The sequence below is a fragment of the Littorina saxatilis genome, linkage group LG2, assembly GCF_037325665.1.
Source record: "Littorina saxatilis isolate snail1 linkage group LG2, US_GU_Lsax_2.0, whole genome shotgun sequence".
Taxonomy (NCBI): Eukaryota; Metazoa; Mollusca; class Gastropoda; order Littorinimorpha; family Littorinidae; genus Littorina; species Littorina saxatilis.
This window is the reverse complement of record NC_090246.1, coordinates 47,960,807-47,988,431: the sequence shown is the minus strand read 5'-3', so window position 1 is coordinate 47,988,431 and position 27,625 is coordinate 47,960,807. Positions and strand designations below refer to the sequence as shown.

Below are 27,625 nucleotides of genomic sequence, written 5' to 3'. Positions count from 1 at the left end.
TAAACTGAGGATTCCACTACTTATGACCCCGTCAACCACCCCCCCCCCCTCCTTAAAAAATGTGAGAACTTTATACTCTCCAACTGATTGACACTAACTTGATCCTTATTCGACCTGTATCATCAATCCATATCTATACATATGTTCTGCGCGAAGTTAGAATCCGGTTTCATTCTAGAATGGACCGGGTCCAGGTTGGAATTCTTACCCTGCGCAAGTACAGGGGTGCCATTCTAGAATGAAACCCTTGTTGCTGGTCCATTCTAGAATCGGCCGTGCGCAAGGTTGGAATTTGGGTCCAAGTTGGAATAGTCATTTCAGTTAGACTATCACACAGCCAAAGCCACAAATGTGGATTTTCTGTTTGTTTTTGTTTTTTGTGTGTTTGGTTGGGTTTTTTTTTCTCGGGTTTTTTACACTTTACTCAAAGACATCGTGAATTGGGATTGTGATGTTCTGAAAGTGATTACGATTTTGAGAGACACTCAGCACTGATCGCTACGAACGGAAATTTCCGGACTGACAGTGTTTTGCCGATCTCGCTTGTAACTTTTAATCTTATTCATATACATGAAGTTGGTCTTCTGAATTGTGAAGATAAAGTCTTTAGCTTTGTATCGATATATAATATGACTATATAGTTTGAGCGACGGAAAGGCTCTTTTTTTTAATTTTTTTTTTATTTAAACTAGCTTTAACGTTCTATCAGGCATGCGCCTCTTAAGAACGGTGCTGCTTTGACCACAAGACTCGCAGCCATAGCAAACCCCTCGTTATGAGCGCCGACCACAACGAAAGCAATTGGCTGCGGTGGGCCCCACGAAAATCGGCAAAGGCGAGGCTAGTTTCTGTAGAAAATCGTCTCTGTTTTCTCCAAAATGACATATCATCCCATAACTGGCGTTTGTATTTCGACATAAGGTCTTGTGGCATCTAATCATCGATTTTATTCTTTCATTTGATTCATTTGTGAACGCTGAGCTTCGAGTATTTATGCTTTTCAGGGAAATTTTTTGAAAATTCTGACTTTCCACAGTTATTACGGAAAATCAAGCTTGTCAATCAAGATGCTGTGAATCGGAATGTCATTACTAATCATTAGTTGACCTCTGGCTCAAGTGGTGTCATCTTGCTACACGGTTGAATTGCAAATCGTCAATCTCTGCCGTCACTGGGCATTGAGAACGTCAGGAGCCTGTATTTTTTTCAAGGGCAATTAGAGGTTATTTGAAAGTATGACATGGTATAATGTTGTGATTTTGGAGAGAAAAATTAATTGACTGTCATTGCAATGAGGCTTGGTCAGAAATAAAGTGTATTCTTTGATTTTAAGCTACAATTCAGTTGCTTGGAAATGACATTTGTAAATCAAGTGAACTCTCTTGAATGATTGGTACTTCCTCTACAAATAAATGTGCACCAGGATATAATTCTTGGAACTTTGTTCTTTTGTGTAGTAGTAATGCAGGGTTGTAGGAGTTTGAAACGTGGGCATATCACAGTTTGGAAGGTAGGGATTCTGATAGATTAAATAAAAACTGTCAAACTTTTAGGCATGGAATTCCCCTTTGAGAGTATTTGTTGTGGTAGTACTACTACTATGAATTGCTTTCAATGTTTTCCCATAATATTATAAAACCAGACAAAAGTTGTTGTTGATTTCTGTTTTTGTTAATGTCAACTTTTTTTTAAACCTGTGACAACAGCTCTATAACTCACTCTGTCCTTCTGTTGGTCTGTCTGTCGGTTAGTCGGTCTGACCGTCTGTCTGTCTGTCTGTCAAAAAAATTGTCAAAAAACCGGACATTTCCGAGAGGGAGACAGCGCTGACATTGCAAGCGGCCGCAACCGGCTCTCATCACAAAAACAACTGCCCTGCAAACATTACCGCCCTGGTAGTCCCCCTTGCTATGGTCTGCCTTTGTTTATTGCGTACTCAGGAGTGTCAACTTTCTTGACATGACATGACATCGCAAGATCGCCAAAGGATTTTTTCAGGGGTAGACAAATCAGCCCCATTTTATCAAAGGGAAGGTGCAGGTGGAGATAATTCAAGGGAAGACGGCCCCCTTTATACAAGGGTTTCATTCTAGAATGGCACCCCTGTACTTGCGCAGGGTTAGAATTCCAACCTGGACCCGGTCCATTCTAGAATGAAACCGGATTCAGGGCCGGACCAAATGAGTTGTAAGGGGGGGGGGGGGGTTCCTCCTTTTTTGGGGGGGCAAATCAGCGAAGTGGCGAAGCCACAAGCGCGCGCCTGCAAAGCAGGCGCGCGAACTAGGGGGGTCCGGGGGCATGCTCCCCCGGAACATTTTTGAAAAACGGTTAAAATCTGTGCAATCTGGTGCATTCTGCAGGGCCGGACTACCGGGGGGGTTATGGGGGTTGCGCAACCCCCCCCCCTAGCCTAAACATGTACCTTACTTATTTAATTTTTTTTGTATTATTGCTTATTTTATGCCGTTTCATGCAAGGAGCAACCATTTTCCTATCTCAGAATATGACCTACCCGTCAGCTTCAGGGGGCTTCGCCCCCTGACCCCCACAACGAGGGGGGGGGGGTGGGTTCTAGGGTTTCCGGACCCCCCCCCCCCCAGCCAAAAAATAAAAATATTGAATGAGGTATGCATTTCTTTATTTTACATTGAGTTTCAATTTTTGGGGTATTAATCAGTGACAAAATCTGCTGCCTGAAACTGGTAATGATCATCCTCAGAATGCACCAGATTGCACCATTTTGCATCCTTTTTTTCAAAATTGTCCGGGGGGGATGCCCCCGGACCCCCCTAGCAAGCTAGGCGCTTCGCGCCGTCGGCTCGGCGCTTCGCGCCTTCACACCCATATCTTCACAATATACTTTTGAAAAAACCCATCATAAAATGAACTGATCCGCCCCTGCCGCCAGGGGGGACATCCCCCTGGGCCACCACTGGCAACCCCCCCCCCCCCTCCTCTTCGCCTAGTCCGGCCCTGTTCTGGGCCTTGTTTTGAGGGTTAAGAGCAGCATTGTTTTGGTGCTAAAACTAGTAAAAAAAACAACAACACTCAAAGCAAGTAATATGCTTTTTCCAGGGGTGGGGTTCCGGAAACCCTGGAACCCCCCCCCCCCCCCCCCCCCTGGGTCCGGCCCTGGGATTCTAACTTCGCGCAGAACATATATACTAGATGAATACCCGCTTCGCCGGGTAGCCGGCTTCGCCGGGAAGAAGTAGTGCCGAACTTTGGCCGTGCATCACGAACACACACACACACACGGACACACAGACAGACAGACACAGAGACAGACAGACACAAGTCGTATATATATAGATACGACTTGTGTCTGTCTGTGTGTGTGTGTGTGTGTGTGTGTGTGTGTGTGTGTGTGTGTGTGTGTGTTTCGAGCTGAGAAGCTCTCTACCGGTTTCGAGCTGAGAAGCTCTCATCAGGCAGTCTCTAGGCATAATTCAGAGAAGAACTCTCAAGCTTCTATGCAAAAGAGAAAACCACATTTCTGCGGTAGGCCCTCTGCATAGACGAGAATCTTTCTTTGATTCCCCTGCAATTGTCAGTGAAGAGTAAGACAAAGAAATTTGAAGTATCAGCAGCTGCTCTTGGTTGTTGAAGCAACGAAATAGAAATTTATAATGAGAGCGCTGCTAAAAATGCCAAAATGTGCACTCGATCGCTTGTACTTTTAAAGAAAAGTTAAATAGAAAGACGTCAAGAGCGAGAATGCATAGAAATTACGTCATGAGCAAGGGAGATCATCCTTTACTCTGTGTGTGTCTTCACCGCCTACATTCCAACGTGGAATTTTGAAAGCAGGGAGCACACTAGAGGTAATGGAAGAGGTGGGGGGAGGGGTCATTCCATAAAGCTGTGTACCAAAAGTGTGACATGCATCGTAAAAATTGAAACTGTCTGAACAGGTTGTTTTTATGGTTTATGTGACAGATATAGACATATGCCACGATGCCATGCTAAACAAAAGATAAGTTTATGCTTTTTGGATACGAGGGGTGGTCAGAAAGGTGTGTAACATCACACATGTTTAGCGTAAAACACACAAGACAGATTACAAAAAGCCATAGTATATTAGTAACAAGTTTTATTTGCTTCCCATTCAGAGCTCATTCTGAACAAAATGCAGTTGGGGGACACGGATTGAAATAGATATTTGGTAACTAAAAACGTATTTGTTTGGTTGCATCAACCAACAAACAAACAGTATCAATAACAGAACATCGAGTCGACATTCAGCTAGAAAATGAACATTGAAAGTCCAGAATCAGTTATCACAGAGACAAGTAATGCTAGGTTAGCACATTTTCGCGCCGCGTCGCAGCTGACGTCAGCATATGTTGCAGGGACGTAGCACCCGGTAGGGCATGTAGGGCGACCGCCCGACCACTTTTTCCGTAAAAAAAAAAAAAAAAAAAAGAGAGAGAGAGAGAGAGAGAGAGAGAGAGAGAGAGAGAGAGAGAGAGAGAGAGAGAGAGAGAGAGAGAGATCTACCAACAGAACACCCCACGTAGTATTCACGCGATGGCATAAGGTCGGTTTTTTGGGGTTTTTTTTGTGTGTGTTAGTCTTGGTCAACTGCTGGAATAGGATGACGTCTTATTTTGACGAGAACGTCACACGTGACGAGTTCCGTCAGGCCATAAAAGTATTGGCGCCAATTTAGTGAAAATTGCTTCTTCGTCCGTCTGCTCCCATGAGAAACAATGGAGGTAAGAAATGTTTTGTATATTCTGTGTGTGAAGCTGGGGTCAGACTGAGGGGTGAGTGATTGTGTGTCAACCGTAAGTACGCCATAACAATTGAGTAACACAGTAACTTGTGGGGTTAACAGTGTCACATGAAACAACATGTAGAGAGAGAATTGAACAATGGACACAAGTGTGCATCCTGGTTGTGATGGATCGAAAACGCGCTAAAAATATTCTGACAAATCCCTCTATTTTTCAGTCATCACTCAGGCTGCCAATGTTGATGGCTGGACGGATCAATAAATTGCTTGTTTAGAAGTAAACCAGTTTGTCAATCCTTGCTTTTTAACACACTAGACAATAATGAAGACGAAAGTCATTTGAAGTAAGTGCTCATCACATTCAACGTATCGGAATTTAGATATAAATGTAAGTCGATTGATAATCACTGATACATTCACCAGCCCGTTGTTTGGTGGAGGATGGAAAGATGATTAGATGGAACTGAGCTCAGAAGGCACGAAATCGCATCATGTTTTCTTTCTTTTTTAGACCATTACAAGGGGACGGGAAGGGGGGGGGGGGGGGGGGGGGCGGTAGTGTAAGCCCCATATTTCCTTAGCTGTCTCAGCATTTTGTCTTCCATTTTTTTCCGCCCTTTCAAGTTTTGACTAAATATTTTAACATCGAGGGGGAATCGAAACGAGGGTCGTGGTGTATGTGCGTGTGTGTGTGTGTGTGTGTGTGTGTGTGTGTGTGTGTGTGTGTGTGTGTGTGTGTGTGTGTGTAGAGCGATTCAGACTAAACTACTGGACCGATCTTTATGAAATTTGACATGAGAGTTCCTGGGTATGAAATCCCCATACGTTTTTTTCATTTTTTTGATAAATGTCTTTGATGACGTCATATCCGGCTTTTCGTGAAAGTTGAGGCGGCACTGTCACGCCCTCATTTTTCAACCAAATTGGTTGAAATTTTGGTCAAGTAATCTTCGACGAAGCCCGGGGTTCGGTATTGCATTTCAGCTTGGTGGCTTAAAAATTAATAAATGACTTTGGTCATTAAAAATCTGAAAATTGTAAAAAAAAATTAAAATTTATAAAACGATCCAAATTTACGTTTATCTTATTCTCCATCATTTGCTGATTCCAAAAACATATAAATATGTTATATTCGGATTAAAAACAAGCTCTGAAAATTAAATACATAAAAATTATTATCAAAATTAACTTGTCCAAATCAATTTAAAAACACTTTCATCTTATTCCTTGTCGGTTCCTGATTCCAAAAACATATAGATATGATATGTTTGGATTAAAAACACGCTCAGAAAGTTAAAACAAAGAGAGGTACAGAAAAGCGCAACTACTACCCCGCTCTTCTTGTCAATTTCACTGCCTTTGCCATGAGCGGTGGACTGACGATGCTACGAGTATACGGTCTTGCTGAAAAATGGCATTGCGTTCAGTTTCATTCTGTGAGTTCGACAGCTACTTGACTAAATATTGTATTTTCGCCTTACGCGACTTGTTTCATTTTTTTGATAAATGTCTTTGATGACGTCATATCCGGCTTTTCGTGAAAGTTGAGGCGGCACTGTCACGCCCTCATTTTTCAACCAAATTGGTTGAAATTTTGGTCAAGTAATCTTCGACGAAGCCCGGACTTCGGTATTGCATTTCAGCTTGGTGGCTTAAAAATTAATTAATGACTTTGGTCATTAAAAATCTGAAAATTGTAAAAAAAAATAAAAATTCATAAAACGATCCAAATTTACGTTTATCTTATTCTCCATCATTTGCTGATTCCAAAAACATATAAATATGTTATATTCGGATTAAAAACAAGCTCTGAAAATTAAATATATAAAAATTATTATCAAAATTAAATTGTCCAAAATAATCAATTTAAAAACACTTTCATCTTATTCCTTGTCGGTTCCTGATTCCAAAAACATATAGATATGATATGTTTGGATTAAAAACACGCTCAGAAAGTTAAAACAAAGAGAGGTACAGAAAAGCGTGCTATCCTTCTTAGCGCAACTACTACCCCGCTCTTCTTGTCAATTTCACTGCCTATGCCGTGAGCGGTGGACTACGAGTATACGGTCTTGCTGCGTTGCATTGCGTTCAGTTTCATTCTGTGAGTTCCACAGCTACTTGACTAAATATTGTATTTTCGCCTTACGCGACTTGTTGTTATATTTGATTGATAATTCAGTCTTTTCTTAGTGGTCCTGTCAGAAGAATTATTCTTCCTTTACCATGAATCTAAGTGTCATGGGCGAGAAAAATCGCACAATTTCTAACTTTAAGAAGTTACCGGCCCCCGTAGCGGGCTGCGGGCCGGGAGGTCGTGGGTTCGAATCCCATCAGGGTCATGTGGGGTTTTCGGGCTACGGTCGGCTCCTACCCAGAGTGGAAGTGCTATGGTTCCTATGGGAAGGCTGGGATCACACAGCCGAGTGTCATTCACTTAACGAATGCGACTTTGAGGGTGCTCAGGTTCAGTATACCTGACCAACACCGCAGGTGCGGCAGTTCTCGGGCCTGGTTGACGCCAGGATATATTATGACAGTAAGCGTAGAGTGCTGCCCTGTCACGTAGTCTCAAACCAAATTGGAAATCCAAAGCATCATTATAATCATCCTCATCTCATTAATCATCCAAAATATAAATTATCCTTGCTCTTGTGGCCCTTCATGCCCGGAGCTCTCATGGTGACCTTGGTCTCAGTGTTCCTAGCTGTTCCTTCCTTCCCTGAATAGTAGTTCTGCTGTCAGTCTTCAACGTGTGCCGTTCTGGGGGGGGGGGGGGGGGGTCGACGGAGGGACGTGGTGGCGGTCTGATCTGGAGGGGACGCTCACTCAGTCTGGCTCCGCGACTTAAAGTCAATGTCGTTTGTAGGGGGCATAGTAGGTAGTGGGCTGCGTCCGTTAGCTCGGGACACACCACTACTGAACACCGTCGAAGTGACTCAGCAGAAGTGCAGTGTCATCTTCCGAGGGTAGCCTACCGCAGCGACCCGACATCCTACCCTGGAGCATCTGTAAAATCGACAAGTCTGGCAGCGGAACGAAATTCAGAGGTGGTTGGAGCAGCGAGTGCAGGGACGGGGCGGTGTGAGAGCACAACGGGACAAGGGAACAAGTGTAAAGACGAAAAAAAAACAAGAAAAAAAAAACCTTTAAGAAGTTGGGGAGGGTAAATGCTGTAAGCTTGTGAAATACGATGCTAAATTTGCCTGCTTGGTTCGCCCAGTCAAGTCTTCCGGATACATAAGCTTAGTATCACCAGGTAGTTTGAAAGGACTGCTCTTTTTTGTGTTGCTTAATGCCCACTAACAAGGAAATCAGCTTCACAGACACAGAATTTCTTTCTCTCTATTTCACAACAGCTGATTTTCTTCGATTTATCGATTTCTGAAAGAAAAAACCTAGTCGATCGAGTGTGTACAAATGTTGATGAAAACTCAACGGTTTTTTACCCTAACTATTACAACTGGAACAGGACTAGAATACAAAGAATAGCCTACGACTTGACAAAGAGACACCGAGCACGTATATCACAAAATAAAACATTAAAATGTCGAACTTTTTAAAAATATCATCTTTTAGAGCGAAGAGTCGCGAAAGGTTGCCTACGTAACATTCGTCCCTCGTTGGTAACGACTCATAAAACGCTCCACGTCTGCTCCAGACTCGTGGTGATTTCGGTAACAATGAACGGAGTTGCAATGAACGTTTCGTATCTCTGTCGTCGCCTGTAGAGAGGAGAAGCGTTGAAGTGAGTGCAGGCATTATGAGCCGTGTGCGTGCAGAGAGTCATGTGGATAGTACAGTTCTTGACCTTGGCAGGAAACGTGTTGCTGGTGTGTGTGGCAGTGACAACGTAACTGAAGTTGGTATTAGTATTACGAATGGAGCGAGTGAGAGAGAGAGAGAAAACGCCCTGTTTGAGCGGGAGAATGAGATTGAGATTGAGAATGGGAATGTGAGTGAGCGGGAGAATGAGATTGAGATTGAGAATGGTAATGTGAGTGAGAATGAGAAGGAGGATGGGAGCGAATCTGAGAGTAACAACTCAGAAAGGGTGAGTGAGCCAGTGTGTCAAAAAGAACGTATGCGTTTCGTATCGTTAAATGTTGGTGGATTGTTGTCAAAACTGAAATATCCAGAATTCAACGAGCTGTTTTTGTGCAACGATATTATATGCCTGTCTGAAACAAAGCTAGATGATTTTGATTTCTGTGAAGTTGAAGGGTTCACCTGTTTTAAGAAAAACAGATTGATATGTAAACGAAAGTCGGGTGGGGTTGCAGTTTATATCAGGGACGAGTTCTGTAAACACATTAAGATTGTAGAAGACATTAAATTAAAAACAAGAATTGAAGAAAGTGCCAACAGTAAATACAGGTTTGTGAACTTCCCAGTATTTCAAGATGGTATTTTTATTGAGCTGTCTGAACATGTAGGTCAGCAGATGATTGAAAGGTTATTGTTGTGTGTGGTATATTTGCCACCAGAAGGCTCACCCTATGTCAGACCCAGTGCTTACCAAGAGTTAGAAGAAACACTATCAATATCATATTTGAATGCAGAAAAGGTGGTCATGATTGGAGATTTTAATGCTAGAAGTGGATATGCAAGAGACTATTTGGAAGACTGTGCTATTATGAATGAATTAACTGATGAAGTATCAACAGTGCAGATGATGGACATGTTTGGAATTATAAAAGAGAGGTGCTCAATGGACCATGTTATGAACAATTTTGGCCGCAGTTTTATTGACTTTTGTATTAGTCAACGATTATTAATAGTGAACGGCAGAATGGGAGAGGACGCAAGATTGGGTCGAGTAACTTGTAATAATGTGAGTTTGGTTGATTATGTACTAGCTTCGCCTAATGTTTTTCCGTCATTTTCAAAATTTCAAGAATGTGACTATAATGAATGTTTATCTGATGTCCATTGTCCTATATTTTTTGCCCTGTCAGATATCCTAATGGACAAAGAACACGTTGAGAATGAAACTGAAAGCAATTATAACACTGACAGTGTGATGAAACCAATATGGAAAGTAGGAGCAAATCAGAATTTTGTAGATGAAATTGATGATAATAAAGTATTATTAGTGGAAGGAATATTAGTTTCCCTAATTGGTAGCGTAGAGGATGTAACTCAGGACCAGATCGATAATGTAATGAAACAAATAGAAGATATTCTATCCGAAGCTGCCAATAAATTGAACATGCTTAGAAAGAATAAGCAGAAGAAAAAAATAAATACATGTAGCAGTAACAATGCTCATAGCGGAGTTAAGAACATTTGGTTTGATAAAGAATGTAAACAGACAAGAAAGAAATATAGAAAAATAAAGAGAAAATTTAAAGCCCAACCAAATAACAGAGAGATTATACAAGATAAGGTCCAAGCATTCAATGATTATAAGGGAACACTGAGTAAAAGTTATAATAGTTATTTAAAGCAGCTACATAAGAAAATTCGAACAATGAAGTCTTCTGACCCCAGCAGTTATTGGAAACTGATAAGTGGATGTGACCAGCAGAAGAAACAAGCGATGCATGATATATCCCGTGAAGTATTCGTAAAACATTTTGAAAAACTTAGTAATGTATCTGACCACGACTTGATTGATGTGCAAGATGATGTGCTTGATGACATAGACCTTATGAATGAACAATTGAATGTTGATATTACAAAGGAGGAGGTGATGATATGTGTAAACAGTTTAAAGAATAACAAAGCTTGCGGATATGATGGTATTTTAAACGAGTTTTCGAAATATTCCTCACCAAAACTATTAACTATTGTAACACGTTTATTTAACTTGATATTGCATACTGGGAAAATGCCTAAAGCTTGAACAGTGGGGTATATAAGCCCAATCTTTAAAGGTAAAGGCTCAACAGCCGACCCTGATAATTATAGAGGAATCAGTGTACTATGTTGTTTTGGAAAACTTTTTACAAGTGTGATAAATAAAAGATTGCATGCATTTCTGGATGACAATTCTGTGATCGGCAACGAACAAGCTGGATTCCGAAAAGGCCACTCTACTGTAGACCACATTTTTGCACTACATTGTCTTATTGATATATTTTTACAACAACAACAAAAGTTATATTGTGCTTTCATTGATCTGCGTAAGGCTTTTGATTCTGTGCAACGCAGTCTCCTGTGGCAAAAGCTGATGCAACGGAATATTAATGGTAAGGTATTGAATGTAATTAAGGACATGTATGATAAGGCAAAATTGTGCGTGAAGGTGAATAGTGTATTCTCCGAGGCGTTCACCTCAAACATCGGGCTTCTCCAGGGCGAAAATTTATCACCGATTCTTTTCTCACTATTTTCAAACGACCTGAAGCAGTTTTTGATTGAATATGATGTCAGCCTAGAGTTGCCCCTGAAAAGAGCCCAAGAAATAGATGTTGAACGCATTAATGACTATATGTATTTGTTCCTGTTAATATATGCTGATGATACTGCTATACTCGCCGAAACGCCTGGCGAAATGCAAAAAGCCCTGGATGGACTAGATCGTTATTGTAAAAACTGGGGACTAAGCATAAATATTGAAAAGACAAAAATAGTTGTTTTTTCGCGGGGGAAAATACGGAATATCCCAAATTTTTTTCTTGAATGGAGTACCTGTCCAAGTAGTTTGGGACTATGTGTACTTAGGTGTACTATTTAACTATAATAACAAATTTCATAATGCCATGAAACGTCAATGTTTGATTGGTAACCGTGCAATGTTCTCGTTAATTCGAAAATGTAGAAAACTAAATTTACCAATTGACGTGCAATTGGATCTTTTTGAGAAGTGTGTACATCCAATTTTGCTGTATGGTTGTGAGGTGTGGGGATATGATTCATTAGACATATTATCAAGGTTTCAATTGCGATTTTTAAAAATGCTTCTTGATGTATATAAAACTACACCCACCTGTATGGTTTACGGAGAGCTTGGTCGTTATCCAATTAGAATTGAGGTACAATGTCAGTTACTGGTTTATTGGTATAAACTGATGAAAGAAATGAACGATGGTGCGAATAAGATGTCCTGTTTAATGTTAAAGCTACATTTGAAGTTGTACCATGTACAAAACGTTAAATTGCCCTGGTTGTCGCATGTCAATACTATGTTAAATAAGTTGGGTCTATCATATTTATGGACAACTCAGAGTCTTGCCGTCTCAGGTTTTAAAAACGTTGTAAAGCAAAGGCTAAGAGATCAATTCCTGCAGGAATGGAACACTGACGTGAACGCCAACAGCTTGTGTTTTAATTACAGAATGTATAAAAAGGATTTTTGTCTGGAAAGGTATTTGCTTTGTTTGCCTAGGAAATTCCAAGTTAAATTAGCAAAATTTAGAACAAGCAATCATAAGTTGCCAATACATCAGCTTAGATTTTTTAATGCTCCTAGAAATGAAAGATTGTGTGATATGTGCGATAAAAATGAATTAGGTGATGAGTTTCACTATTTGTTCATTTGTACCGACGAAAGTATAGTGTCTGAAAGAAGAAAATTAATTAGTCCTTATTACCGATCTCACCCAAATTGTTTAAAATATGAACAGTTAATGAATTGTAAATCTAAGATAAAACTAATGAAGCTAGCAAGATTTGTAGCCCACGTTATGATTTTAGTATGTTAGCGTTATATCTAGTTTCTTTATTGGTATGTATATGTATGTAATATATGCTTTTGTTTTGTTTTGTGTTTTTACAAAAGATGCATGTCATAAGGGTATTGCTAATTTATTTCGGCTGTATATTATCGTTGTCCGCTTAATGTATATATATTATCTGTCTGATCTCTTACCTGATTTTGTTAAACCTATTTTTCTTTTATTTTTGTTTGTATGTATGGAAGTGTATATTGCCAATTTATTTTGTTTGGTTGTATAGTATTGTTGTATTTGTCCGCTCAATTTGTATACATTTATTAACTGTCTGATTTGTTACCTTTTTTTTGGTTAAAATTATATCTTTGTTTCAAAGCCCTCTGGGCCCAAAACAATAAAATACTTGACTTGACTTGACTTGACTTGACTTGACTTGTTAAAAAAGTTAATGGGATTTTTTTATGGAAAAACCTTTCAGCGATGTTGAAGAACATTGCATGCAAAAGAAACACTAAGTTTGATGCGTTGCTAAGTGACAAATATCATTTTTAACGATCCAGCGTAACCTGAACAAATATAAACGAAGCTTAGTGGCGACACGCGAAAGACAAAATCACATTCAAATCGGATCAAATTGACACGGCGCACATTCTAACACGTTCACTACACATCAGTAATGCCTGATAATACACACAGTCGCATATTCGTGCTTACAGAAGTTATAGACACGTTCACGTAGTTCGCGGTTGGTTTCATAAACCAAATGTTGCGTAGGCAACCGCTATTTTTGAACGATCCAAATGCACACTGTAAACATCCGTAAGGGCAAACAGCTCAGTGCATATGTAACACTAGCACAAAACACAACGAAGATGTATGTTGGGGGTTTCATGGTCGCATTTCATTGGCAGCCACACGGATACTTAAAAACAAGATGTAAGCAATGTCACAATAAAAACGCCATTTTGACGTCATTTTCTGTGTTTGCTTTCCTACAAAACACTAACCAAACTAACGATCTTCTTGATTTTATTATCGTTATCTCTTTGGTCAATTTGCAGTCTGTTGATATCCTTATATCATTCGAGAAGCAAGAAAAACATTCCGAAATCTTACTCTAAAGTCATGACCCTCTTGTGGTACACAGCTTTGTGGAAGGACCCATCTATATATCTATATATACGACTTGTGTGTGTGTGTCTGTCTGTGTGTGTGTGTGTGTGTGTGTGTGTGTGTGTGTGTGTGTGTGTGTGTGTGTTCGCGATGCACGGCCAAAGTTCTCGATGGATCTGCTTCAAATTTGGTGGGCATATTCAGGTAGACCCCGGACACAACCTGGTCGATGAGAATTTTGAACACGTGCTCTCAGCGCACAGCGCTGAACCGATTTTGGTTTTTCTGTTCATCTTCCCAGATCCATTCCCAGTAACTCTTCCTTATCTTCTCCAGTGTTTTGCGTTTATCTCCCTTCCTTCGTGTGGCGTCAATCCATATTCCCGTTACTATTTTTAGAAGGTCACAGCTGACCGCATAAACATCGTAACGCAGTTTCAGCTAATTTTACAGGAGAGCCATCTGAAAGTTCGACATCTAAAATGAAATATTTGCTTGTTTCTATTGCCCAACAAATTAGTGTCTATGGAAACAGTGTTCGTTTCTCTGCATGTTTATGTAACTTTTGTAATCACAAATACTGTTTTATAAACAAGAATGGATGATTTGTGTGCTATATATTGATTAAGACATTGATGCACTCCGGCACAAAGCATACTCCAAATGAATAGAGGTCTGCATAAACCACGTACAAGCATTTCTGTTGTTTATCCAGGCCAAATGCATGACATGTCATGGTAAACCTGGGCTGCCTAACACTTGCAACTTGAGATACTGACAGGAAGTGTTTGTAGGTGGGCAGCTCTAAATCCTCAATAAACGTCGTAGGTGGAACTATGATTTGGTCGCGATAGCACTCTTTGGAATTTACAGCCTGCGGAAACCAATTATAAATACATACGACCTTCAGACAGACCATTCCTTGCCTGAATTATCCAAAAGCTTCTGCTAAAAACGAGTAAAACCAGGAACAGCCTTTCAAAACGCCACAAAAAAGTGACAATCACCTTTTGGTTGAGTATAAAGGTCGTACATGTGTACATACGCTTTATTCGTTTTGACCTCTGTAACTGTTGCTTATCAAGTTCTTGTGAAAAGTGTATTATACATCTTAGTCTGATGACGTAATCAGACAGTGCTCCTTTTGTTTCTAATATGTTCTTAATTTATGATCATTACACAATAGGTTCCATGAAAAAAAAAAGTTAAAAAAAGAAAAACGACACGGCAGACTGGATTTGATTTAGTGGGTTGAAGTAAACGCTAGGTTAACTCGATACTCCATGCGATAAAAAAAAACACACAAAAAAACACGCAGACACAAACAGACACACAGACACAACACACAAACAAACAAACAAATAGGAAACATTGGAAACTAACCTGATTCAGCATTCCGATGTATTTTTGTATCCTAATCACAATAATTCTGCCGATGTATCATAGTTGCACAACACATCAATGTCACATTAACTCGTTACACAATGGAGTGGTTGTCGTTGCCATCACATAAAGGTAGTGTTATAATCCGATGTAGGTTTTTGTATCCTGTATGACATTGTAAGCATCCCAGTTGCAATGTATTTCAACGTATCAAAGTTGTAGGACACATCAATAGCATGTCGATACCACAACAAAAAGTTGGTATTGTAGGTCTGTAAGTTGAAGTAACATTGTGTATCCAGCATGTACGTGTCCCAGTCATGAAATGTAAAAATAAAATCAAGTCGGACCACAATGGCTTTTCTAGTAGCAGTCACTCATGTTGGCCTGAGAGTCTCTAGCGAAAAGTATGATAGTTATTCAGAGTCATTTTCCTGCTCATTGGTGTCAGGCTTTGGGAGGCGGTCCATAGCAGCAGGAGAGGCGATGAGGCTCGTGTAGAAGCTGGGGTGCTCCTCGGGAATGACCCCAGAGGAGCACAGGTATTCGGCTCTACTTCTTCCCGGCGAAGCCGGCTACCCGTTCATACTTATCCTATGACCTGCCTCTTTGTCTCTGTTAGCTGAGGAGGTGATTTTCTATGGTTACCATATGGATAATCCATCATCACCGAGTCTCGATCTCACCTGTCATTGTCTTTGATCTCAGAGTACAATTGAATAATTTATAAAGGTCATCTGCATATTTATCGTTGACTCCGGGACTACTTTCTTCAGAAAAAACGACTGACATATTCTTGTGGTATAAAAGTCGAACTCACGTTTGGCTAACGATCTACAAACATTTTAACATTGAAGACATAAAGAAAGCAACAAAGTATACACATAATCTGCTGGGGTGAAAAGAGCTGAGTGAAGATTATGAGTTGGCCGAAGCAGTCAGAGAGAGAGAGAGCGATAGAGAGAGACGAGTGATTCAAGGCGCACAACTCTATTACGCTTCATAGGCAACCGCTTAGATAAATCCCGACAACAAAATCCTGATTCAAAATCCTGAGCGACGAAATAAAAATTAAACTAAAACAGTATTCTTACAGTTTTGTTCATTTGCTATCGCTTTTAGAGCATTGATTGCTAAATCTGGTTCAACAGAACAAGACTGTCTCATCTGTCGTCTGCTGCAGATCTGTCGTCTGCTGCAGATCTGTCGTTTGCTACAGAATCATCGGCTACTGATCAAGTTGACCAACAACATGGAAATTGCCACTTACAAAGTTGGGGATACGGTTAAAATAAAAGGTGGCGAAGAAGGTCGGATCTTGGGTGTGTTATTTTTCAAATTTAAAGTAAACAACGGTGTCTAGGTTCAGGTCATGCAGGCAGATAGATTTACAAGTTTTGACCTACATTGAATAGACCGGCAGAACAAAAACTACTGCAGTACAGTACAGATAACTTACTGGCCTAAGACTGAACGACAGACATCAAAGTAAGGCTCACCTAGATGACAATTGAAGAAGTAAGTAATCCAAATTTGAACAGTGAAGCACAACAGCTCGAATAAGCACAAATTCAGCAATCAACCTCGTAAAATCACACGCGCAGTCTTTTTGGCGAATGCCTCTGACAACCGACTTGGGTCACCGACTGAAACCGCCCGGTAACTGCTCAGTATCAAATGCATTGAACTGCGCAATCTCGGAAACATGACGGGTGTACCGGTCAGGTAGGACGAAAGCCAGAAGCCAACAATGCAAAATAATACTTCCAATTTCATTTCAACACTATAGAAATAACTGTTATTCGTTTTCTTAAGCAGTATAGATGACTGAATTCAAAAGCAGACTAGACGTTTTATGGCGCGTTTACCAAAAAGACAATAGGGGACTCGTTTCGCACATGAAATTGATGACACGATTTGCTGTCGCGGAAGGTTTGATCAGCAGAAAACAGGCACTCGCAGAGTTTGTGTCAAAAAAGAGCTTCTCGCAACGCTGGCGTGGCGATGGGCAGTTTGTGTGATTGCATGCGCCTTTCTTTGATTGGCTCTAGCGGACCGTTGGAACTGACCTGTGCGGCGGACAGTGCCCCGCACACAGCTTAGCTTAGCGTCACTACGCAAGATGCCAGCGAGCTGAAAGGTCAAGTTTTTGTATTTGGTGAAAAAGTTTTATTTCTTTGTTGGTTTTTAACGATGTTACAACGATGTTACAAGCATATGTTTTTGGTCATTCCATTTGCAGACGGTTGCGGGAATGCATTGAGTCGGGATGCGATCCTCGCATGCGTCCTGATTTCAAACTTGATAGCCAAATGTACGTTAACATTGTGGGCAGGGGAGGCTTACGCCTCCAGCAATTGGTTGGAAAAGATGGCGCCGGATCCAACTACTTGCGAAAGATTTTTCGCACTGCACCTGACGTTGTGATCTTACAACTTGGGGGAAAGGATTTCAGGTTTGCAGAACCTATGGATGCTGAGGAGTTTGCCTTGACGATGCTGGCATTCGCTGGCCTCCTCCATGGGATTTACAAAGTTAAACAAGTTGTGGTTTGTGGCATTCTGCCTCGCTTCAGTCCAACCGCCGATTACAGAGGATCGCGGGGCTTATCGGCCACAATACAGCAACGCTATCACGCCTGGGCCAGATATTAACGCCAAATTGGCAGAACACAGTGCTGACTTGCATTACGTCACGGTTTGGTGCCATGACAAGTTTCAATTTCAGGAGGAGAAAAGAGGCTTGTTTGCGGCCGACGGCGTACATTTGTCTGAATAGGGCAGTTACATAATGTATCAATCGGTACGAGGCGCTCTGATCGCGGCCAGCAAACGCTGTACACGTGTACGAGCCGCGCTGACAGCGTGACCTATTTGGCTGGAGGCAGACAGTCTCCAGCGCTGTGTTTGTGACCAGACTCTCGCAGAAGCACTGACGGGCCGTGTACCAGCGACCTACTTTCCGATAGGTTACACGGTGAAGGCTCAGACTTCTGGGGTGGTACACGCGTGGCGGCTATTTTTAGCCAGGGCCACGCTGCACCTGATAGTTTGGTTTGCGTTGACGCCTAGCGGCGTCGGAAGCCAGTGGTCATCGGCTGCCATCCGAAAGTCGCTTGTTCATTTCAATGCTTGTTATTCTCTCAGGTGCCAGGAGAAAAGGTTCCGTACAACTCTCGCTTACTCTATTACACATGTCGTATGCATTGAGCGATTACTTCCCTTTGGTTATTTGATACACTTTTATTCCAGTTGCTCGAGCACCAACAGCCTTGTTGTTTTATCCACTTTTATTCCAGTTATCTTGTATGCGCTTGAAAAACTTATATATGTGGGGGAAATGCATAATTATGATGTTTTCTCTAAAATGTTTTTGGGTGCGCTGGATACACAGCCACACGTTTCGTTTCTGCGCTTGAAACACAGCCAAGGGGTTTTCTATGGCTCAAAACACACATTAACCACTTTAATTCCAGTTGCCTGAGCACCAACGGCTTGGTTGTGTTAACCAGTTTAATTCCAGTTACCTGAGCACCAACAGCCTCATTGTTTTAACCCCTTAATTCCAGTTGCCTGGGCACCAGCAGCCACAGCTCCAATCGTGTTTTGTGTGCGCTTGAAACACAGCCACAATTTTTATGTGCTTTAAACACAGCCATTTTGCGTGCGCTAGAGACACAGCCACAACTTTTCTGCGCTTGAAACACAGCCAGTTTATGTGCGCTTGAAACACAGCAAAAATTATTAGGTGCTTGAAACACAGCCATGTTGAGTGCGCTTGAAACACAGCCACACGTTTTGCTGCATGAAACTCAGTTTAACCACTTTGATTTCAGTTGCCTGAGCACCAACTGCCTGGTTGTGTTAACCACTTTAATTCCTCCCGCAGTGGGGCACTGCGGTTATGAAATTAAAGGCCCCTCCTGTTTTTGGAACCGCAGGAGCTTTCTAGTTTGCTGTTAGGTAGATTTTTGGTTCCTCTTTCCTGTCATGCTCTCTTTTTCTTCATGAATTCTTTTCTTTTTTCTGCCTTCTTGCTCATTCACCTGTATTTTTTCCAAAAATCTCTTCTCTTGCCGCTTGTCTCGCGATTCATGTATAGTTTAATCTGTTAGTGTTCTGATGTAAGTCCAGCAGTAGATAGGTTAAGCCTATTTTAACATACTGGAAACTGGTAATCTTCCAGTAGGTATTAATTTAGTTTTACTAAAGCCTGCTGGGACACAAGTAATGGGTTAGTGCATTTGTAAACAGGAATCGCTTGACAAGTGGCCCCCTTCATCCCCCCCTTCCTCGTCCTGATATGGCTCTGCGTAGTCGGCTGGACGTTAAGCAACAAATAAACAAACAAACAAACTTTAATTCCAGTTGCCGGAGCACCAACAGCTTGGTCGCGTTAACCAGTTTAATTCCAGTTGCCTGAGCACCAACAGCCTCATTGTTTTAACCACTTAATTCCAGTTGCCTGGGCACCAGCAGCCACAGCTCCAATCGTGTTTTGGGTGCGCTTGAAACACAGCCACAATTTGTATGTGCTTGAAACACAGCCATTTTGCGTGCGCTTGAGACACAGCCACAACTTTTCTGCGCTTGAAACACAGCCAGTTTAGGTGCGTTTGAAACACAGCCACAATTTGTAGGTGCTTGAAACACAGCCATTTTGAGTGCGCTTGAAACACAGCCACACATTTTTTGGCATGAAACTCAGTTTAACCACTTTTATTTCAGTTGCCTGAGCACCAACAGCCTGGTTGTGTTAACCACTTTAATTCCAGTTGCCTGAGCACCAACAGCTTGGTTGTGTTAACCAGGTTAGTTCCAGTTGCCTGAGCACCAACAGCCTCATTGTTTTAACCACTTAATTCCAGTTGCCGGGGCACCAGCAGCCACGGCTCCAATCGTGTTTTGTGTGCGCTTGAAACACAGCCACAATTTGTATGTGCTCGGAACACAGCTATTTTGCGTGCGCTTGCGACACAGCCACAACTTCACTGCGCTTGAAACACAGCCAGTTTATGTGCGCTTGAAACACAGCCACAATTTGTAGGTGCTTGAAACACAGCCATGTTGAGTGCGCTTGAAACACAGACACACATTTTGCTGCATGAAACTCAGTTTAACCACTTTTATTTCAGTTGCCTGAGCACCAACAGCTTGGTTGTGTTAACCTCGTTAATTCCAGTTGCCTGGAGCACCAACAGCTTGGTCGTGTTAACCAGTTTAATTCCAGTTGCCTGAGCACCAACAGCCTCATTGTTTTAACCACTTAATTCCAGTTGCCTGGGCACCAACAGCCACAGCTCCAATCGTGTTTTGGTGCGCTTGAAACACAGCCACCAGTTTGCTGCGCTCTAAACACAGCCAATGTATGTGCGCTTGAAACACAGCCACAATTTTCATGTGCTTGAAACACAGCCACAAGTTTTATGTGCTTGAAACACAGCCTTTTTGCGTGCGCTTGAGACACAGCCACAACGTTTCTGCGCTTGAAACACAGCCAGTTTATGTGCGCTTGAAACACAGCCACAATTTTGATGTGCTTGAAACACAGCCATTTTGCGTGCGCTTGAGACACAGCCACAACTTTTCGGCGCTTGAAACACAGCCAGTTTAGGTGCGCTTGAAACACAGCCACAGTTTTTAGGTGCTTGAAACACAGCCGTTTTGAGTGCGCTTGAAACACAGCCACACGTTTTTCGCATGAAACTCAGTTTAACCACTTTTATTTCAGTTGCCTGAGCACCAACAGCCTCGTGGTGTTAACCACTTTAATTCCAGTTGCCTGAGCACCAACAGCTTGGTTGTGTTAACCAGTTTAGTTCCAGTTGCCTGAGCACCAACAGCCTCATTGTTTTAACCACTTAATTCCAGTTGCCGGGGCACCAGCAGCCACGGCTCCAATCGTGTTTTGTGTGCGCTTGAAACACAGCCACAATTTGTATGTGCTCGGAACACAGCTATTTTGCGTGCGCTTGCGACACAGCCACAACTTCTCTGCGCTTGAAACACAGCCACAATTTGTAGTTGCTTGAAACACAGCCATGTTGAGTGCGCTTGAAACACAGCCACACATGTTGCTGAATGAAACTCAGTTTAACCACTTTTATTTCAGTTGCCTGAGCACCAACAGCCTGGTTGTGTTAACCACTTTAATTCCAACAGCCTGGTTGTGTTAACCACTTTAATTCCAGTTGCCTGAGCACCAACAGCCTCATGGTTTTAACCAATTAATTCCAGTTGCCTGAGCACCAACAACCTGGTTGTTTTAACCATTTTTATTCCAGTTGCCTGGGCACCAGCAGCCTGTAGTAAGCTCGGGTATGAGCAGTTTAAGCCAGTCCTTACGATCAAAGATGCTCTCTCCTCAGTCGGTTAGATGCCAAAACACAAGCCTACCCGCCCTGGGCCTGCAGCCCAGAATAGGCAGACATGGCCGGCAAATAAGAGGGCTACAAAGACGAGGACAGGGGATCCTCCAGCCCAACCTCAGCACAGACAGTGGCTACAGAGCCACAAGGGACACCACCTCCTGGGATGGCCCATCTCCTCCAGGCGTTGGAGGGAAAAATTGAAGCAGCGGGCAGTTGCGGCTCAGGTCAGGGACACCTGCCAGACGCCCCAGCCCAATCAAATGGCAGGGCCGGCCAACACTGACGCCCCAACAACAAGCCAGACACCCCAACAGTCGGCAGACCTGGCGAGGACCTGGCCACCCAAGCCTGCACTGCAGCCACGTTTGCAGTCACCGAACGCATAGCAGGTACGTCTGGAGGGTTTACATCAGCCGCGCTGGGCCTACCATCACTGGTACCATTAAGAATCAAACAGAAGATTTGGGGCGGGCCCAAAAACCGGTTCAAAGTGAGCCATTGCAAAAGTGGCTCGAAGGCTACAGGCCGGATCTCGCCAACAGATTAGTTTCAGGTTTTTAGGGATGGTTTCGACATTGGCTACAAGGGTTCTTTAGCCTAGGTCAAACCCCCCAAAAAAAAATTGAAGTCAGCTTTAGACGATCCCACACTGGTGGACGAATGGAGATCAGACTCCCGCTAGACAAGTTAGCCAAATGCTATTCAGGCTTGCCTGCAAAAACAAAAAAGTAGAGTTAAGAGATCTGCAGTCCATCATTGGTACACTGAACTTTACGTTACTGGATATGCAATACACAAGCTTTTCTCTGCCGCGGTGTTGTTTTCTTATGTTGCAGGTCTCGAGGGTTCTCAGGCCTGGTACTTCGCGGACGCAAAAGATCGCCCCGAGACACGGGAGATAACGACAGTCCAGAACTGTGTATTTTGGCATTGTGTACAGTTAAAAGCAAGCTCAGGTAATTTGCAGTTCAGTCCATCTCATTCCCTACCTCCTGTGGGGTCAACACTTCTTTTTTAAGGCAAAAGGGAAGTGTTTATGGCCCCTTTGTTGACCCAACAGAAGGGCAGGGGAGACAATCGGCCAGCAGTGCCCTGCATGCTGTGCTATAATTTGATGCTAAACTTTTTCATGTTTTTTTGTAAATATGTTTTGGAAAATTGATTTTGAAATTGCTATGATTTTTCACAAAAGTTAAATCATAAAAAGCTTTCATTTAATTCAATAACATTTCACTTTACGTGGACTTAACTGCAAACAGCTGGTGTGGACATTTGATTTGTTGGAGTGACTGATAAGAATGGAACGAGCAGATGAGTGCGCGTTCAGTACAGCTCTGATGGACAGTAACCAGCTGTAATTCAGTTTGTTAGCACATGCACTTACACAAAAGAGCTTCTCGCAACGCTGGCGTGGCGATGGGCAGTTTGTGTGATTGCATGCGCCTTTCTTTGATTGGCTCTAGCGGACCGTTGGAACTGACCTGTGCGGCGGACAGTGCCCCGCACACAGCTTAGCTTAGCGTCACTACGCAAGATGCCAGCGAGCTGAAAGGTCAAGTTTTTGTATTTGGTGAAAATGTTTCCACCACCCACCCCTCCTCCATTTTATCAAATTTTATCAATCATGGAGGCATGCATTTTGTAACTTTGTGGAGCTGGAGCTTTGTTTCATGTCGCTGGTTGATGTCCATTGTAAGAGTCAAGAGAGATAATTTGTATGTTCGGATCAGGCGCTGGAGCTTTGTGTCATGTCGCTGGTTGATGTCCATTGTAATAGTCAAGAGAGATAATTCGTATGTTCCGATCAGTTTCCTGCTGTACATTTCGCTGTTGTTGTTTTTCTTGCATGCCATGCCAGGGTGAGCTGACACCACCGTTTGAGCTTCGGTGCAGTACCGTCATTGACAGGTCCGGAACCGAAGCTTTAGCTTTAGTTCACAGATCGCATCGGTCCACAGCCTACTTCCCTTCGCCCTGAGTGGTTTGGGTTGAGTAGTGTCAAAAAGTGGTGTTTATTTTAATGAAAACGTCGGAGTAAAGGGATAAAACGCTTACACACCTCGTCCTGAATATCGTGCATATTTTTCCTCTGGTAGATTTTCAGGTATTACCTCGCCAGAGGCTCGGTAATACCTGAAGATCGACCCTAGGGAAAATATGCACGATATTCAGAACTCGGAGTGTGTAACTTATATATATTCAAACCAACCTCCTTCCCACCACCATCACTAGCCTGACATACTCAACATCCACCAAATTATTTTTGAAAAAAGTATTTTTGAGTCTTGGCTAGCCCAGACAAAATATGTACTCTCAGACACTTGAGTGACCTCATTTCTGACACTATGACATCATAACATAATGTCATCACCAAGAGTAGCCAAGACTGTGACCAAATCAAATGACATCATAGCTTAATGAGGTCAAGACTTATATTCTTGATAGCTCAGTGGACATGTTCAGTGGTGAAAATTTTAGTCATGTCTGCTGATTACCAACACCTACAATTTCGTGAAATGTGGAGGCTTTTGCTCCCAAAATAACTGAGAAGACCTCAATGTAAAGCTTTTACAAACATGACCCCCCTGTGACCTCAAAATGTGACATGGATCACCAAACTAGGGTCACGTCGGAAGATTATCAAACCCTTCAAGTGTTCGAAGTTTCAAAGCTATAGATTCTACAAGTCGCGTAAGGCGAAAATACAACATTTAGTCAAGCTGTCGAATTCACAGAATGAAACTGAACGCAATGCAATTTTTCAGCAAGACCGTACACTCGTAGCATCGTCAGTCCACCGCTCGTGGCAAAGGCAGTGAAATTGACAAGAAGAGCGGGGTAGTAGTTGCGCTGAAGAGGATAGCACGCTTTTCTGTACCTCTTCGTTTTAACTTTCTGAGCGTGTTTTTAATCCAAACATATCATATCTATATGTTTTTGGAATCAGGAACCGACAATTTGATTGAAAAATTAGGGTGTGACATTGCCGCCTCAACTTTTACAAAAAGCCGGATATGACGTCATCAAAGACATTTTTCGAAAAAAAAAATTCCGGGGATATCATTCCCAGGAACTCTCATGTCAAATTTCATAAAGATCGGTCCAGTAGTTTAGTCTGAATCGCTCTACACACACACACGCACAGACACACACATACACCACGACCCTCGTCTCAATTCCCCCTTTAAAACATTTAGTCAAAACTTGACTAAATGTAAAGAGAGAGAGAGAGAGAGAGAGGGGGGGGGGGAAAGAGAGAGAGAGAGACAGAGAGAGAGAGATAGAAAGACAGAGAGAGAGAATAGAGAGAGAGAGAGAGACAGAGAGAGAGAGAGAGAGAGAGAGACAGACAGAGAGAGAGAGAGAGAGAGAACTCGAACTCGAACTCGAAAAATGTATTACCGAGGGATGATAGCATTAGGTCCAAATGGTCCTTTCTTACAGCTAGTCCCTACTATAATACACACATAAAAGAGAGAGAGAGAGAGAGAGAGAGAGAGAGAGAGAGAGAGAGAGAGAGAGAGAGAGAACTCGAACTCGAAAACTTTATTACCGAGGGATGATAGCATTAGGTCCATATGGTCCTTTCTTACAGCTAGTCCCTACTATAATACACACATGAAAGAGAGAGAGAGAGAATCTAGAGAGAGAGAGAGAGAAAGAGAGAGAGAGAGAGAAAGAGAGAGAGAGAGAGCGAGCGAGAGACTGATTGATGGGTTGATTGATGGATGGATCTTTATTACTTAAAGACAGAGAGAAGAATAGGAGGTCAAGAATGCAGTCTTCTAGTGCCGCTCGCAACATTTACCTGCCAATGAGATAGCCTCAAACAACTCACGCAATCGTTGTGCAGGTGAACTGGACAGCTTCGTGCAGGGCAGGGGGGTCAGTCAACGGGACCAGCACGGACATCCAGGCGAGGCAGGTGCTGGGCAGGTGCTGGGGGATATTGCTGGGGAACCAGGACTGAGCCCTCACTTGCTCCAGTACTCCCGTCAGTTCCGCCGTGGGATGGCCCAGTTTCTTCAGATTCTGTGTGGAGAATGTCACACTGGAGTGAATAAGTTGCACGAAGAACAACATGCAGGTGCAGGGGTCTTCATTTCTGATTCTTAGTCAGTTTTCAACCCATCGTCATTTGTAAAATTCTGCATGTTAGACCGTTGCGCCATTGTAACATGCTAACTGGATGTTTCTTAATTTTGCTCTTTTTGATTTAAGATATCTTCCAGAATCTGTTTTTTAAGTCGAAAAAACCCCGTCATTTTTACTGCGCTGTGATAGTAAAACTTTTGATATAAAACTTTACCTCTGACAATACCGAGAGATATTTCAGCTTGGGAGGAAAGCTTCTTTCTGCATTTCTGCAGGGTCGGTATGAATGCCAACATATATGCATTGTATATTAACACCGACACCCAGCAAATTTAGCTTGACCGCTGTTGGACCATACGTACTAATCGCGATTTTTATATTGAATTTAGGAACAAGAAAAGCAAATACTCATACGACTCACCTTCGTCATAAGTAATATGAGTCAAAACATATCATCTGCTGCTCTAGCTAGCTCCATACACGTTTAACAATGTTTTCCATGCGATTGATTTAAGTTCGATCTCATTGTGACTTTGATATTTGACCAGGAACAAGCATGCTCACGTATAAACGTCATTAAACCCTGAAAGTATGTGAAGTTTCAATAATCTAGCATCGAACATGTAGAAGGTACACTGTGATAGTGTTTTTGTGAGACCTAAACTTGACCCAACTGTAATCTTCAAATTTGTTTAGTGTCAGCCATACGTTGTTCATGTCTGGAGGTCATCCAGCCCTAAAAGCGTGTACAGTTTAAAAACTCTAGCTTTAATAACATCTGTGAGAACCTCAACGTTAAGGTTTTTTTCGTTTGGCGCCGGCCAGCCGACCGCCCGCCCACCCATTAGAGCGCACACTGCTTATTACTATGACTGAGTGATTACTCAGAAGAGCAAACAAGTGCTGCTATTGTCTTGCAGGTTTTAGGGAAGCGACATATACCCCTGGCCTAAATTTTTGGCTTCTGTACAATTCGTGTATTCCTCTCTAACACTTTCTCTCTATGCCAAACAGACTCTGCATGGATCATGAACTTGAACGCGTGGTAAAAGCAAAGAGCAGTGCAGGTACACATTTGTATTTTCGTTCGTCAGTATAATGATTCAAATTTACCAGTCATCAAAAAATAACTTTAACGCGTACCTTGATGTGGGTCTTTTAACTGACAACAAGGTAAATGCAAAACAAGTCACGGGTGTACAAACCTCTATAAACGCACGCTTCTTGCCTTCCATTTCCACTAGTCGAGTCTCCAATCTTTGTACCCTCTCACTTGTGTAATTCTGTGTAAGTTGGAGCCATGCAACAAACGTAAACATTCTGAAGGGAAAGAATTGATGCATGAAACGCAATGAACGAAACAGTGAGTCTTAGATAAGAAATGTAGCACCGACTATACGCCTTTGGCAGCAATTGGACATTCATACACAAAAGACTTTTCGGTGGAGAGTCACTAGAGAGATATTGACCAAACAATTTCTGAATAACAATAACAATAACATTAACCAAACTTTATGGTCCATTAAAATGGTAGATTAGAATGGAAATGTTTCTTTGACATAACCTGTAAACGATTATAACTTAAACGTTAAATAAGAATTATAATGACATTCAACAAGACAAAAACTCATAGGTTCATATATAACAACAAGCACACATATTCCCGCTAACCCTAACTCAGAATGTTTTCATCTTATATTATTATAAAATAACAAGGACAAGTTAAAATTTAAATAAGATCATTATTTTCAGATTATCATTATTTAAATAGTTACTTATGCAGCAGAAACTATTTAGTCTGCACAGGAAGGAAAATGAAGGAATCACTGAAACAGGGCTCACCAAAGAACCCTCACTTAGAGGGTCCCGGAACCTTCAATTTTAATTTTTAGGGCGTACAAGGACCTCCTCGGCAAAATGTAAGAGGGTTCCTAGACCAGATGGACTTTGGAAGCTTTGCAAGACCTTCACAACAAACATTGTGTTTCTTGAACAGTGTTTTATTCAGGTAGTGTGTTTACATTTTGTCATGCAATGCACAGAACATACAGAACAGAGCATAAGACGCAAAAAGACGTGTTCATTACAATAGACAAGCACATGTGACATATACTGCTCAACATTATACCCACTTCAGCATACATTTCCCATGACTCATTTTTGTATAGTGAATATGTTTATACAATCAACGTTAAACACCAAATAAAGAAATAAAAGAAAGAACGTTATACATGTGGGACAGTTCCTTTAAGAATCAGTTAGATTAACTCCAAGAATTAGCGTCGGTACACATATCGCAGAAAACGT

At 42.0% G+C, this 27,625-nt stretch overlaps 1 protein-coding gene across 1 annotated transcript in view; it reads right to left on the bottom strand.

Annotated features, from left to right (window-relative positions):
* Positions 1-27,625, bottom strand: part of LOC138953248 (uncharacterized) — a 231,007-nt gene that overhangs the window by 9,414 nt on the left and 193,968 nt on the right. The window contains exons 34-35 of the mRNA XM_070325049.1: positions 26,524-26,601; positions 25,062-25,255 (exon numbers count right to left, since the gene is read on the bottom strand). Coding sequence (XP_070181150.1) covers positions 25,062-25,255; positions 26,524-26,601 — 272 coding nt within the window. The remainder of the gene's footprint in view (positions 1-25,061; positions 25,256-26,523; positions 26,602-27,625) is intronic.